General features: G+C 57.7%; 1 protein-coding gene and 1 non-coding gene across 4 annotated transcripts in view; both read left to right on the plus strand.

Annotated features, from left to right (window-relative positions):
* Cep170b (centrosomal protein 170B) overlaps window positions 1-13,397 on the plus strand; it is a 25,079-nt gene extending 11,682 nt beyond the window's left edge. Inside the window, exons 6-19 of one of the 3 annotated variants that reach the window (XM_006515766.4) lie at window positions 197-335; window positions 1,966-2,070; window positions 2,157-2,630; window positions 2,961-3,673; window positions 3,963-4,136; window positions 4,379-4,469; window positions 4,644-6,314; window positions 7,579-7,816; window positions 9,758-9,917; window positions 10,208-10,351; window positions 10,475-10,563; window positions 10,875-10,968; window positions 11,328-11,379; window positions 11,470-13,397. In XM_006515766.4, the coding sequence (XP_006515829.1) occupies window positions 197-335; window positions 1,966-2,070; window positions 2,157-2,630; window positions 2,961-3,673; window positions 3,963-4,136; window positions 4,379-4,469; window positions 4,644-6,314; window positions 7,579-7,816; window positions 9,758-9,917; window positions 10,208-10,351; window positions 10,475-10,563; window positions 10,875-10,968; window positions 11,328-11,379; window positions 11,470-11,717 (4,392 nt within the window). In that variant the 3' untranslated portion in view covers window positions 11,718-13,397. The remainder of the gene's footprint in view (window positions 1-196; window positions 336-1,965; window positions 2,071-2,156; window positions 2,631-2,960; window positions 3,674-3,962; window positions 4,137-4,378; window positions 4,470-4,643; window positions 6,315-7,578; window positions 7,817-9,757; window positions 9,918-10,207; window positions 10,352-10,474; window positions 10,564-10,874; window positions 10,969-11,327; window positions 11,380-11,469) is intronic. The other 2 variants (NM_001024602.3, XM_011244096.1) reach the window with 2 other exon arrangements.
* Window positions 127-196, plus strand: Mir6940 (microRNA 6940). Its single transcript, NR_105905.1, has one exon. It is a non-coding gene; the product is annotated as a microRNA 6940 (primary transcript).
* Window positions 13,398-14,601: the final 1,204 nt, after the last annotated feature.

A 14,601-nucleotide genomic window follows, 5' to 3' on the forward strand; every position in this document is an offset into this window, starting at 1 on the left:
TGGGGCCTGGAGGATGACGGTCTCTAGGCTCCGTTCTTGTGACCCTCGCCTACTTCCTCCCCTCCGCGGAGCCTAGACCCTCAGCTGCCTCCCCAGACGGACTAGTCTCAGATTTGTTTGTGGAGGAGAGGCAGGGCTGGCTGGAAGGTTTTTCGAGGCTGGCTCAGCACCCCTTACCTTCCGTGCTTGCCCGCAGCACGAGAAGTACACCAGCCAGCTGCAGGTGAGCGTCAAGGTCTCTGCGCCCAAGAGGGGTGATGCACTGCCCGACCACACACCCTACTGCGAGTCCTCACAGCCTAGACCAGAGAAAGGTGACCGAAGACATGGAGCAGGTAGGCCTCGGATGTAGGGGACTGGTATGGGTAGGGGAAGGGCACAGATGCAGAGTCCCTGTCTCCCTCTGCCCCTGTGTCTGCCATCTTCTCTTACTGTAGCCCATGGGACCCCTCATCCCAGCTTGCACTCCAGGTTCACAGCACAGCTCAGTAGTCAGGGCACAGGCCTGCTTAGCCCTAGGCCTGTCTTGGGTATCTGCATATACCTTCCCAGGCATGCCCACTTTTCTTGGACCCCAGGGCCGCCAACAGTCAATGGACCATTAGATGCCAGCCCCTGTGGTCTGCAGCAGGTCAGAGGTAGGCAGGTCTTAGTTGCCTGATTCTGCAGATCATATGGCCCCTGGGGCTGGGGTGGGTGGGTAGGTGAGTGCAAGGTAAGGCCTGACTTACACATTTCAGGGGCTACCGTAAAGGTGGGTAGTGGTATCTTGGTCTGAGTGGGTGTAGGGATAGCATAGCACAATGACAGGAGATGTGAGTCCTGCCTGGGTATGCAGTGGTGAACTAGGCAAGTTCTAGGTGGAAGAAGGTGCTTCCAGGAAACCAAGTTAGATGTTCTTCCTACATCAGAAAGGACTCCTTGCTACCCCAGCCTTGGCTAACATCTGCTGTGCCCTGTGGGTCAGCACATGTATGAACATGTGGAATCTTTACTGCTGGTGTGGGGCTGAGATGCAGGCATACCCTGAACCTGTGCTTACCTTTGTGAAGACTGCTGGGGGCTGGGCAGGTGTCCAGACAGTCATCTGACCTCGTCCGAGCACCTGTCAGTGTCCAGGCTGTGAGTACACACAGCTGGTGACAGTGGCCTGGAGCTGTCCCTGAGGTTATAGCAGGTGCAGCCAGCTGGGCAAGTAAGTTTTGCAGTCCTACAGAGCACAGCACATTGGAGGACCTCAGATAGGCTTGAGAGCACTGCCATAGGGCAGTATGAGGTATAGCCTCCTTTCTACAGGGACACTTGTTGACTGATAGGTAGTCTGACCTTCAGACCTTCTTGCTGCCTGCTGGTGTGAGCACCTGGGTCAGTAACCAAGATTCTGATGGCCATTGGACCCAACAGAAATGAAGGGGCTTATGGGAGACAAGGCTGTTTGTACCTCATTGCCAATGCCCTGCCCTGGGGCACTGGACTCTGCCCTTGCCCAAATCAGAGCTGAAAACCTAGATTCTTGGGAGAAAGAAAGAATGCCAGCTTCTAGACATAGAAGATCCTAACATTAAAACAAATGCACCTATCTGTCACATTGGCCACTCAGACTGTGGTGGCCCTCACCCCAGGACTACCCATTGTGGCAGAGACATTTATAGAACCTTAGAAGAGGCCAAACCTTGTGTATGGGCTCCTGTTGCCTTGTATACTGTAAGGCAGAGAACGCTGTCCCAGGACTGTGTCTCTCAGGAGCCTTCCTACATCACCACTGTGAGAGGCTCAAGACAGGGCGAGTGGCCATCTTCACCCACAGATGTGGAAACAGGCCCAGAGTGTTCAACAACTGGCCAACACTTGAATAGCTGCAGGTCCCAGGTGGGAGGGAAGGCCAGGGCCCGGTCCACAGACTGGCCCCGTTCCAGACCTTCACACTGGAGGCCATAGCAACCTAAATCCTGAACTCCCCTGCAGAGGCGGTCGCTTACCGCACACCCCTGTATGGGCAGCCCTCCTGGTGGGGTGAGGATGACAGTGGGGCACCATCTGAAGACCGGCACCAGGAGGAGCCCTACTCAGGTAAGTTCCAGTGCTCCTGCTAAGACTGGGTCAGAGGATAGCAGGGTGGCTTTTAAAAGGCTTGGCCTGAGGACCCCTCCCCACAGAGCGTCCCAAGGACCTGGCACAGCAAAATGGTGAGCTGGACAGCTGCCGTGCTCCCGCCGAGCCACCAGACTACTCGTTCAGACGTGAGCCCAGCTACTTTGAGATCCCCACGAAGGAAACCCCGCAGCCTCCAAGGCTCCCTGAGGTGCCTACCCAGGAAGTGCCCACAAAAGACCAGGAGGCAGGTGTTGGTGGGACGGCCCCTGTGGTGCAGAGCCACGCCTCCTTCACCATTGAGTTTGATGACTGCAGTCCAGGCAAGGTGAAAATCAAAGACCATATCACCAAGTTCTCCCTGCGCCAGCGGCGGGCTCCCAGCAAGGAGACCACCCCTGTGGAGACGGTCTCGGCCGAAACCAAGGTGGCCGACTGGCTGGTGCAGAACGACCCAAGCCTGCTGCGCCGGGATGGCCCCGGGGATGACCGCCACAGCACCAAAAGCGACCTTCCTGTCCACACTCGAACTCTGAAGGGTAAGTGCCGACCAGCACTGAGGCAAGTTTTTAAGCTAGCAGGTGGTCTGCTGTCCCCCACACTCACCATGTCGGTGAGGGCCTGGTGGTTTGGCTAGTTTTCACTTCCCAGTGAATTGGCCAGGACTCACCTGCCTGGTCTGGGTGGGGGGAGCTGGATGAGGGGCAGTGTCTAGTGTCTTCTAGTCACTGAGCCACCTGTACAAGGCTCCCAGTGCTGTGGGACTTCCGTCCACATGGCTGTCAGCTTGGATCTGTTCCCAGTGGGCATGGGATAGTGAGGCTCCCCAAGACTGCTCACTGTAGGCTGACGAGTAAGGGTTCTCTCAGGCCACAAGCATGAGGATGGCACACAGAGCGACTCGGAGGACCCCTTGGCCAAGACTGCTTCGGTGTCTGGAGCCTCAGCGGAGGCCAGTGGGGAGCAGGTGCGGCTGCAGAGGCAGATCAAAAGGGACCCTCAAGAGCTGCTGCACAACCAGCAAGCCTTTGTCATCGAGTTCTTCGATGGGGACACACCCCGTAAGAAACGCTCCCAGTCCTTTACACACACCCCGCCTGCAGACCCCAAGGCTGACAAGCGTCGGGGTCCTGGGACTTCAGACAGAGACCGTCCTGGTGTCTCGGTCCGTGCCACTGGCAGCAGCTCAGGACCACAGAGGGCCAGCTCGCTCAAGCGAGAGAAGACTGAGGAGCGACTGGGCAATACTTCTCCCGTCCCCCGCGCCTCCACCCGCTCCTTTGGCAGTGTGGGGCGCCGCTCCCGCCTGGCCCAGGACTTCATGGCCCAGTGCATGCGGGACAGTTCCCCAGCCACAAGACCTGCCCCCGAGAAGACACCTCCAGTGCTGCCCGCCCCTTTGACACCCCGAGGAGCCAGCCCTGTGACCCCCTCAACCACCCCACCGCCTCCCACTGACCCTCAGCTGACCAAGGCACGTAAACAGGAGGAGGATGACAGTCTTAGCGACGCAGGCACGTACACCATTGAGACAGAGGCTCAAGACCAAGAAGTGGAGGAGGCTCGGAGGATGATCGACCAGGTAAGGTGTCTACTCAGGTGATACCTTCCAGTGGGCTGTGGGGCTGGAAGGGACTCCAGGGTCATTCATGTTGGGGAGCCAGATGTTGGTCTGTCGCTGTCAAGTCATGTGTCTGGTCCAGCTGGGCACACGGACTTGGAGGAGGGAGGCCCTGGGCTCTGTCTCCTACCTTGTCAGAATGGAGTCTGTTTCCTATGCACCATGACCAGCTGAATAACTGGGCTCACATCTGTGTGGGGGGTAGAGATCCGGGCACCTCTGACCCTTGGCACTCTCTCCTTTTTGGCAGGTTTTTGGAGTGTTTGAATCCCCTGAACTCTCCAGGGTGTCCTCTGCTACCTTCCGCCCTGTCATCAGAGGTGACAAAGATGAGTCCAGTGATGGGGGCATGGCCCAGCGGATGGCTTTGCTGCAAGAGTTTGCCTCCCGAGCACCAGGCATGGCTCCCCAGATGGAGCAGCAGGTATGATGCCAGTCCGCCACCCTGGGAAGAGTCAGGGTAGAAAAGGGACTGAGCCCTGATACACTGATGGAGCTGGCCTGTTGGTGGTGACATTGGGGTCCCACGGGGCCCTCGTGACTGTTTTGTAGAGGGTGTTGTCTCTGGCAGCTGCAGCATGAATGGTTCTCCTCTAGCCCCTGGCTTCTGTTCTGAGCTTGTGCCTCCCAGGCTGGGGATGTATTTTCTTGCCCTTCTCTCTGCAGAGCCTCTTGGTCCCAGGTTCTCCTGGGGGTCAGAAGTGGGTTTCCCGATGGGCTAGCCTGGCTGACAGCTACTCAGATGCTGGTTTGCCAGGTATGTAAACCCAGAGTTGCTGTAAGGGTTGGGGGCCATACCGAGGTGGCCTCAGGTCCTCACCATAGACATAGTTTGTCTCAGCTTGGGCCTGGGACAGGGTTGGGGCCCTGTGTGCATGTAGAACCAGCAGGTCTGTAGCCATTCTAACTGCATTGGCCTTGTGATTTACAGAGGACGGTCCTGGGCGCAGAACCGGAGAGCCTGAGGGGCCCCTGCCTGTGCGAACTCGGCGTCTGCTCCCTCAGTTGCCCAGTGGTAGGGCTGACAGCCCCGCAGGCCTTGAAGCTGCCAGGCGGAATGGCCCAGGGCCACCAGAGCTGGGCAGTGAGCCAGCAAACTGCCTCATAGGCCAGGAAGACCTGGACCCTGATAGTCTCAGTGATGCCAGTGGGTCAGATGGCGGCCGAGGCCCAGAACCAGGCACAGAGCGGCAGGAGGATCTAGCATGGGTCAGGGGTCGGCGCTCACCACGGGCCCCTGGGGAGCTAGTCCCCACCTCTTTCTTCATTGGTGATCAGAATGGGGAGGCCACCTTCCCCAAGAAATCATTTGTGGGTCCTGGGGAAGTGGATGGCCCAGGACGGGTAGTCCAGACCAGCCCTTCAGCAAGGGATGGCCTTTACGTCAGTTCCAATGGGAGGATGGTGATCCAGTTGCGCAGTGGTCGGTCCCCAGAGCCTGACCCAGCTCCACCCAAGGAGACTCTGACCTTTGCCCGGCAAGAGAGTTTCACTAAGGAGCCAACCAGCGGCCCCCCAGCACCTGGCAAGCTCCCCCACATTTCTAGCCACCCGCTCCTACAAGACTTGGCTGCAGCCCGTGCCTCACGCCTGGACTTCCACGCTCAGGACACCCACCTGATCTTGAAGGAGACTGAGACAGCCCTGGCAGCCCTGGAAGCTCGACTCCGCTCCAAGTCTGCAGACGAGTGTGATGGGGGTAGCACCCCCAGGCCTCCAGAGGACTCGCTGTCTGGGGATTCAGATGTGGACACAGCCAGCACCATTAGCTTGCTCAGCGGCAAAAATGGTCCCAGCCCAACAACACCCCAGACTCCAGGACCACAGAAGGAGAGCCCATTGTCTCCACCAACAGTACCAGACCCAGGGGGTGCTACCCCGGGCAGCGCCCGAGAGCGGATGTCTGAGAGACAGCATCGCCCAACACCTGCAGACTTGGGCCCTGGAGACACATCAAGGCGCGCAGCCATGCGGCGAGGTCATGGGTCTCGAGGGTCCCTGGACTGGCCCGAGGAAGAGCGAGGTTCTGGCCTTGCCCACTTGCCCAGTTCTAACCACGAGACCCCAGAGGCTACCCTGGCAGGCCGACAAGGACCTCGTCGGAAACCAGCGGCTCCCCCACCATCCCCAGCCGCACGGGAGGAGCAAAGCCGCAGCTCCGCCACCGCTCAGAAGGTGCAGCAGGCACTGACCCGCTCTAACAGCCTGTCCACCCCAAGGCCCACCAGGGCCTCCCGACTCAGGCGGGCCCGTCTAGGGGATGCCTCAGACACTGAGGCTGTGGATGGTGAACGAGGGACCGCAGCCAACCCTGAACCAGCAAATCGTGCTGCCCCTGAGCAGGCCAAGAAACTGACACGCTTGGACATCCTGGCCATGCCCCGGAAGCGGGCAGGCTCCTTCACAGGGCCCAGTGATTCTGAGACTGCCCCTGCCCGTACTGGCTTCTCCGGTCGCAGTGCTGAGCTCTACAGCACCAGCCGTAAGCCCACGATAGCTGAGGCCCGTGCTGCTGCCAAGAAGGCTGCTGCTACTGCAGCCAACACTGGCCCCCGCCAGCCCTTCAGCAGGGCTCGCCCGGGCAGTGCCAGATATTCTTCCAGTGAGTGTGGGATGGTGGGTAGTGGGCTGGTGGGTAGGCAGGATGGCCAGCAGCAGCTGAGCCCCTGGGTAGATGTGTCGTAGACCCGCATATACATGTGCACTGGCCAGGTGTGCCCATGGCACCTGTGTGGCAGAAGACCCTCCCGCGGTGCCTCCTGTCACCGCAGAGGTCTCAGTGCCTGGGCCTTAAGGTTGGCTCTGTCATTCTTGGTGTCCCCAGGCTAGGGGCCCAACCTGCCCATCTGAGGACTCAAAGAAGGCTGTCCCAAAGTTCTCTGGCGCCTGTCCTCTGTGCTGAAGCCCCAGTGAAGGGTGTCTATCTAATGAGAGCCCCTATCAAACCCTTGAATGGCCACAGAGCCCTGGCCTGAGAGGACTGTCAGTCTACATGAACAGACCTCTGCCCCATCCCCTGAGTTACGTGTGTACAGTAAGAAGAGACACACTATCTGAGCTGTCAGAGCTGGCCCCATTTCTGGAGTGGATGGTGACCTGTCCATCTAGCCTCTGTCCCACCACATCAAGGGAGCTGTGCTGTGCCCGAGGATTGAGTGGATTGGTTTGAGCCAAGGTGCCGCAGCCCCACTACTTGCCCTTGCTGTCCCCAGCTGATCCCACTTACCCCCCTACCTCCCAGCATCTTCACATAGACCTCCTGCCTGCTGGGACCACTGGGTGGGGATGTCTGCTTGGCAGAAATTGCTTGTCCCTCACCTGCCAGCACTGCTGAGCATGCAGGCCCCGTCCAGCCCTCATCCAAAGTGCATTTGCTGTTGATGCTGGTTGGGACTCAAAACAGCTCTAAGCAAGGAATCTAAGATTCTACCCAGGCAGCCATACCTAAGGATGTAGGTCTGATGAAGGCTGTGGGAACCTGGCTTGGACTGGCAATGGTCTGACCTCACTCACCTGTGTGAGCCAGCTTTGTGGTGCCATATCTGGTCCCTGTGTGTGGCTTACCTCATTATCTGCCCAGCATCCTTTCCTGGTGCCCAGAGAGATGCTCTCATCTCATCGGGCACAGCCGGTTACCACTCTGCCCCTTCCCTGCCCCCTGGATGCTGCACTGACCCCAGGAGTGCCCAGTCCCTGGCCCTGCATGTCCTTTGGGCTGGGGGTGCTTCTGCTAGGGGCTTCTGAGGACAGCTGTGATGCACCTGTCCTGCAGCACGGGGCCCTCATCCTGAGGGACCCTGAGGCTACCGAGGCACTGAGTGTTCTCTGTTCTGTTCTCGCTTCTGAATCCAAACCACTCACTCAAGACACGAGGCGTCGGCAGCAGGGTTCGGATTACACGTCCACCTCCGAGGAGGAGTATGGGTCCCACCACAGCTCCCCTAAACACACACGCTCCCATGCCTCAACAGCCACACAGACCCCAAGGGGCAGCAGCTCTACCCGGGCTCGCTCCCAGGGCCCCCGAGACACAGATGATGACGAGGAAGAGCCTGACCCCTACGGCTTCATCGTGCAGACAGCAGAGATCGCAGAGATTGCTAGGTGAGTGACCAGTCAGGGCCAGGCCAGAGGCCCCCTCCCTTGGCTGAGAGCAGCCTAAGGGCCAGGGCTAGGCTGGGCTTCTGACCCTGAGTAGATTTAGAGATTATTTGGTGGGTGGTGGCTATGTGAGTGGGTGGGTGGGTGGATGAGACCCCCTGGTGCCATGCCTTTAATCTCAGCACTTGGGAGGGAGAGGCAGGCAGATCTCTGTGAGTTTGAGGCCAGCCTTGTCTACAGAGTGAGTTCGTTCTAGAACAGCCAGGGCTACGCAGAGAAATCCTGTCTCAAAATCAATAACAGCAACAACAAAGAGGTGTATAAATGAATAAATGAGTGGGTATGTGGATGGATGGATTAGTCACTAGGCGATGGCTCAGTTGATGAGTAGATATTTGGATGGATGGGTGGATGGATAGGTGGACCGGTGGGTGTCTCTCTAGGAGGGCGGGGAACTTTGGGTTCAAGGAGCTAGTGTGACCACAGTTTATTCCAAATAAACTTCCTCATGAGGCCATTCTTTGGGATGTGTTCTGGGAAAGGGTGTGTGGAGATGGATCTAGCTGGCTATGGCCAGTGTCCTGGTGCCCAGGCACTGGAAAGCTTGTAGAGATGTCCCCTAGGAACAAGGTGGACCTCAGGAATTTTGTTGAGGTTGCTGTTCTTGAGAGCTCTTGAGACACTGAGAAGGTGACCAGAAACAGATGGCCCTCATGAGTGGCCCATGTGTGGATGGGGGCACAGTTACTGTAACCTCACAGGCAGAAGCTGAGGCCGTGGTAGAATGAGGTCACATAGAGGACAGGGTAAGAGAGATGGGTTGACAAAGAGGGTCCTCCTGAGAGGCAGGCGGGGTGTACGGGAGGATGTATGGCCCTTGAGTGAGACCCAAAGGGACAAAGGCTCCTCAGGTCTCAGTATAAGAAGGAGCAGGAAGAGGTGTGGCCCGTGTGGGCTTCTCAAGCTCTGGTGTGCCTTCCTGGTGGGCCCAGGAGACTGCTGCAGTTTCCCTGTAGAAAGAGGCCCCAAGAGAAGCAGCACAGGAAGAAGTGGGAACATTTGGAGGTTTGGTGTCACCTAGAGTCAGGGGGACCTGCTTCTGTGCTCTCTTGATGTCAGAACCATGAGAAGCCTGGGTCACCCATCTGGGGAACCATGACGAAGCTTTTGGAGAGAGGCAGGTATGGCAAAGGCCTAGGATGCAGGTCCTACGTAGACCCAAGAGGAGAGTCGTAGGATACCCTAAGTCTGGAGCTGAGGGTTCAAGTGTGTGGATCATGGTGGTAATGAGCCTGAAGAACTGTGAAGGCAAGAGAGAGGATGTGGGCCCTTCAGGGACCTCCCTAAAGACGGGGCTGGCCATGTGTCCAGGAACCTAGTTAGACTGGTGTCCTCAAAGCAGCAAGCCCAGGGAATTGCTGCTGCCTACTTTGTCGTCTGTCTCCTGGCTGCCCAGGTGCCTCACTGGGACAAGCCCCAGGACCCTTGTCAGATGTGTGCTCCCCCATGGTGTGATCAGAACTTAGCTCTCAGCCATACTGGAAGAGCCACAAGGTCCCTCTACAACTCTGACCTTTGGACTCAGGAGCCCCTATTCACTCCTCCCGTGCCTCTGTTTCCTTGCTCACCAAGGTGGTGCCCATGCACTCTGAGGCTACGTTACATCCATTCTGGGAGGGCCTGATGGCCAGTGACTAGCTCTGGTGTGCAGGAAGAGGAGAACGTCTGGGGACCCTACGCTTCTGTCAGACCCCCACACACCCCAGGCCCAGCTCGGGCAGGCCATGTACCTCAGGCCCAGGCCTTTACCCAGCACAGCCTCAGGCAGTGGAGTTGGACCTGACTCTGCACAGGATGCTTGTGGGTCCTCACCGCCCTCCTCTGTGCACTGGGGCTCTCCCAAGAGGACCACTAGCAGAACTTGTTTTTTCCTGTTGGCTGCAGGCTAAGCCAGACACTAGTGAAGGATGTGGCCATCCTGGCCAGGGAGATCCATGATGTGGCTGGAGACGGGGACTCACTGGGCTCCCCAGGCCCCACTCGCAGCCCATCTCTCGGGAATGTGCCCAACACCCCTGCCTCAACCATCTCAGCCCGGGAAGAGGTGAGTTCAGGCCTCTCAAGGGCACATGCTCATCTGCCAGGGTCAAATCCACCATGTGCTTCTTGGTGTGAGGGCTGTAATAAGAATCCTTACAGAATCCCGAGAGCTTGTGCTGTGGAAACTTGTCCTTCCAAGGGAGTGGGCGTTGGGAGGGATCCGGAGCAGATGCAGACGGGCCCAGGCCTGTCACGTCCTGTTTTATCTCTTCTCTGACTGAAGCAGTGCAGGGGCTCACTGCACCCCCTAGTGGTTCCTCTGCATCAGCCGAGCCAATGCTCTGTTCTCTGCAGCTGGTACAGCGTATACCAGAGGCCAGCCTGAACTTCCAGAAAGTGCCGCCTGGCTCTATGAACTCTCACAACTTGGACCAGAACATGAATGACAGCCGAGACGATGCTCTGACCAACAAGACGAGGCCTCGGAACCGTGAGGAGGCACGGTGCCCCTCTGACATTGCGTAGCTGCGGGTTGGGGCGTGTCTTAGTGTCTGGATGGAGGCCAGCTAGCTGGGTGGAGAGGGGAGGGCCCCGGCCATACTAATGCCCAGGTCCTTCCAGGTGATCTTTGATAATCTGATGCTAAACCCGGTGTCCCAGCTGTCACATGCCATTCGTGAAAACACGGAGCATCTTGCTGAGAAGATGAAGTAAGCGGGTAGTCCCTGGGTGCCAACAGGTCACGTGTGCTGCATCTAGCAATAGTATGCAGCCTGATAGGTCACATGTGGGTAGCCAGTCTCTGTGTGTCTTCACTGCTCCCTGGGGTCGGGGCCCCATTGCTTCCTCTCTCTCTCTGGCCCTATCTGAGCTGTTCCCATCTGAGCATGAGGTAGCTAGCCACACTCCTGCTCCGGGTGTCAGTTTCCCTCTTGAATCAGCTCTACTATGGCCAGAGAATATCAGGGGAGCAGCTGTTCTGTGTTCTCTGTCACTGCCCTTGTCCCTGCTCCCCTCTCAGGGTCCTCTTCCAGAATACAGGCCGGGCCTGGGAGGACTTAGAGGCCAGAATCAACTCTGAGAATGAAGTACCCATCCTGAAGACATCCAACAAGGTGAGAGACAGAGACCCCATCCTTGAGCCTGGCCCCCCATCCTCGGGCCTGGCCCCCCATCCTTGGGCCTGGCCCCCCATCCTTGGGCCTGGCCCCCCATCCTCGGGCCTGGACCCTCATCCTTGAGCCTGGCCCCCCATCCTCGGGCCTGGACCCCCATCCTCGGGCCAGGACCCCCATCCTCGGGCCTGGACCTCTACCCTCGGGCCTGGACCCCCATCCTCCGGCCTGGCTCCCAGCCAGTGGGCGTTGCTGAGCTGGTCTGAGCCACATCCTTAATCCAAGTCCACCAGGAGGCCCTGGGGGCCCTGCATGTTCCTACTCTTGCCCTCCAACCTTCCTCCTCTCTGTCCTCCCAGGAAATCAGCTCCATCCTGAAGGAACTTCGACGCGTACAGAAGCAGTTAGAAGGTAGGTGTGGCCCAGACCTAGGGCAGGCAAGGGCGACCTCAGAGGCTTATAGCCAGATTCTCAACTGGACTCTTTGATCTCTTCCTCCAGTCATCAATGCCATCGTGGACCCCAGCTTGAACCTCGACCTACTGATGGGAAACAGGGCTCCTTCAGGGTCTGGCCAGCCAGGACTTGGGAAAGCCCGGCCAGCAGCTCAGAGCTCAACTTCACCTGCCTCGGTGGATACCTTGCTGCCAGCCCTGCCTCTCAGGAGCTTCCCACAGCGGGCCAACTGCGGGCCCCCCGGCCTCCCGGAGCCTGCCTTCCTTCCTGATGCTGAGAGGTTTCTGATCTAAGCTGTGAGGCGGGCAAGGCCAGCCTTCTTCTGCGCGTGTGTCCTGTGCATCCATCCCACGGCCCACCTGCCTGGCTGCAGGAGGTTCTCTGTGAAAACCCTGTATGTGCCATAGCCCCATGGATGGGTGCCTCCCATTTCCAGACCCTCCTCAGCCAGCACCTGAACCACTTCATCCAGCCCATGGCGCCCCCACCTCCACAGGCCTCCCAGCCTAGCCCCTGGGGTGTCCACTGCCAAGGGCCAGCTGGTGAGGCCCCATATTCACCTCCTGTCAATCACCATTGTTTTTGTTGGTAGCTTTAAAGGAAAGAGTACATTGCTCCCTTGCAGGAACTTGCAGGCCCCGCTTAGGTCCAGGCCCAGCCTGGGAGGCCCCGTCTCATCCCTATGTGCTGGCTTGAGGCCAGACAGAGAAAGGAGCTGGACCCTGGGGCCAGTCAGTGCCAAACACAGGAGCTGGATGGGTTTGGCATGTCCCCAAACTGCCCAGGAAGGAGGCCACTTGCCTTGTGGCTCCTACTGAGTCCACGGCCGGAGCTGCTGCAGAGTCCATCAACCTGGGCAGACGAGTGGTTCTAAGTCCTTGGTGCCAACACAACTGCCAAACCCACTGAGTTTGGGTACTGTCCCAGCAAGCTCTCCTGAGTGGATTCATCCCAGCTAGGGACACTGGGCTTCCTTACAGTGGGGCTGGGTGTAGCTAGGTGGGCCAGCAATCCCGTTGGTTGTGGCGAGTGCTTTACCAGAGTGGCAGAAAGAGATTTGGAAGCTCCTGGCTTTGTGATCTAAACCATGTACCTGCCCCTGCCGTCCCAGATGGTGCGGGCAGGAAGTGGTAACTGCAGCAGGCTCCTGCGGCCCGATCCGTTGCGGAGGCCTGGCAGGGACAGGCTCACTACTGGTTATGCTTTCTCAGGATTTGTGCGGCTGGGGCCTGCCAGGTGAGCAGGGTAGCTGCCCTGCTGCTGCCCCTTGCTGATGCTTCTGGAGGCACTAAGCCAAAGAGCCCGGTGGCTGGAGTGGGATGGGGACAGTCCCTTATTGACCAGGCTGGCATGGGTGTGCTCTGGGACCTGCCTGATGTGTGTGTGGGCGTTGCTCCTGAACAGGACCTGTCTGCTGGGAGAGGTAGCTGCAGCGGGGGGCCCAGAGCCCAGGGGTAGCATGGGTCTCCCTGTTTACACTTAGCTGATAGAGTCATGCACGGGTCCTGTGTGCCTCTGCCCAGCCCACCTGATGTTTACGTGTGTATGTGTGTGTGTGTGTGTGTGTGTGTGTGTGTGTGTGTGTGTGTGTGTGTGTAGAGCTTGCTGTTTGTCTGGAGGAGGTGCCAGCTCAGCCTGTTGGCTGCTCCGCCTGCATGTCCCACACATTGCCCACAGCCTGCTCCCTGTAAGTAAACGGCTGTCCTGCAGAGTCCATGCCTCCCACCCTTGGTCATCACTGTGTAATTTTTTTTTTTTAATGCACAAATTGGTGTTCCTCTCCATACTTAGTTCCTCTGTCACTTTAGCCTTCAACCCGGCATTGGTACTGTACATGCCTGGCTTCTGAAGGTATCTCTGTACATTGTTCTCAGGCGGTCTTGTGGATGTCTTTCAGGAAATGGTTATTTTATATGATTTGTCATGAAATTTGTTCTAATAAATCATTCCTCCACGTGGCAGCACACCAGTGACTGCCGCCTCGGCCCTCTTCTCTGGGGATGGTGTTGGGTGACCATCTCCTTGACACAAGGAGTCTCTGAGGGGCTCAAGACACTAAAGGCAGTGGGTGTGGTGGCATATGCCTTTGTCCAAAGAACTTGGGAGGCAGGGATCTCTATATCTGCTCCCAGCCAGGGCTACTTAACAAGATGGTCTTTTAAAAAAAAAAAAAATGAATTCAGATGTTGCCACCAGGTGGCACTCAAAGCAAGGAAGCAGCAAGCAGATGTCTGCTTTTGTTTAAGCTAATGTGTATTAGTGGTTTGCCTGCATTTTCGTATGCACTCCTAGTGTCAGTGGAGAGTAGAAGAGGCCATTGTGTCATCTGAAACTGGAATTACAGATGTTTGTTATCCGCTGTGCGGGCTCTGGAAGCCAAGTCAGGTCCTCTGCAAGAACAGCCAATTCTCCTAACCATTGAGCCGCCTCTCCAGCCCCAATTCCTCACTTCATTACAGATCAGAAAGCAGAGAGTAGACTAGAACTGGGCTCAGCTCTCCCCTCCAAAGGCCCTGCTACCAGGCCCCGCCTCCTGAGCTTCCGCAGTTCTGAGCCTGTGAGGGGACAGTCCAGATCCAACCATAACAAGGAGCCATGGGGTGACAGGGTAAGTCATGTTCTCACCTTCAACTGGGAGAAAATGCACAAAACAAGAGCTTTCAGGTGGGAGGCAACAGACAAAGCAGGGCTGTGGTCCCCCTGAGGGGACACGGAGCTGACAGCTGCCCTCTACTGCATGAGAGGGCAGTTGCTCCAGACATCACAGTAAAAGCAGGGCTGTGGTCCCCCTGAGGGGACACGGAGCTGACAGCTGCCCTCTACTGCATGAGAGGGCAGCTGCTCCAGACATCACAGTACTGCTACTGAGCAGGGACACATCACCACAGCAGGAAGGACAAAGCAGCAAGGCTTTGCAGAACCAAACCGCCAAGAAGAGCGTGGGAGAGAGCAAGCCCTGGGCTGCACAGACTGGCCATGACCTGCCCTTGTGGGAGAAACTGCAGGAGGCTAAGGAAGCCACCACAGAGCAGGATGAAGGCTGCATGTACCTCGAGACTGCCCCAGGCCTGGGACTGTTTATGTCATCGCCATGTAGCTCATGACACACAGGACATGGGCCTTGGTGCAGGGATAACCTCTCGTGTACTGTGTGGAAGCATCGCTTGTCAGTAACAA

The sequence above is a fragment of the Mus musculus genome, chromosome 12 (assembly GCF_000001635.26).
Source record: "Mus musculus strain C57BL/6J chromosome 12, GRCm38.p6 C57BL/6J".
Classification (NCBI taxonomy): domain Eukaryota; kingdom Metazoa; phylum Chordata; class Mammalia; order Rodentia; family Muridae; genus Mus; species Mus musculus.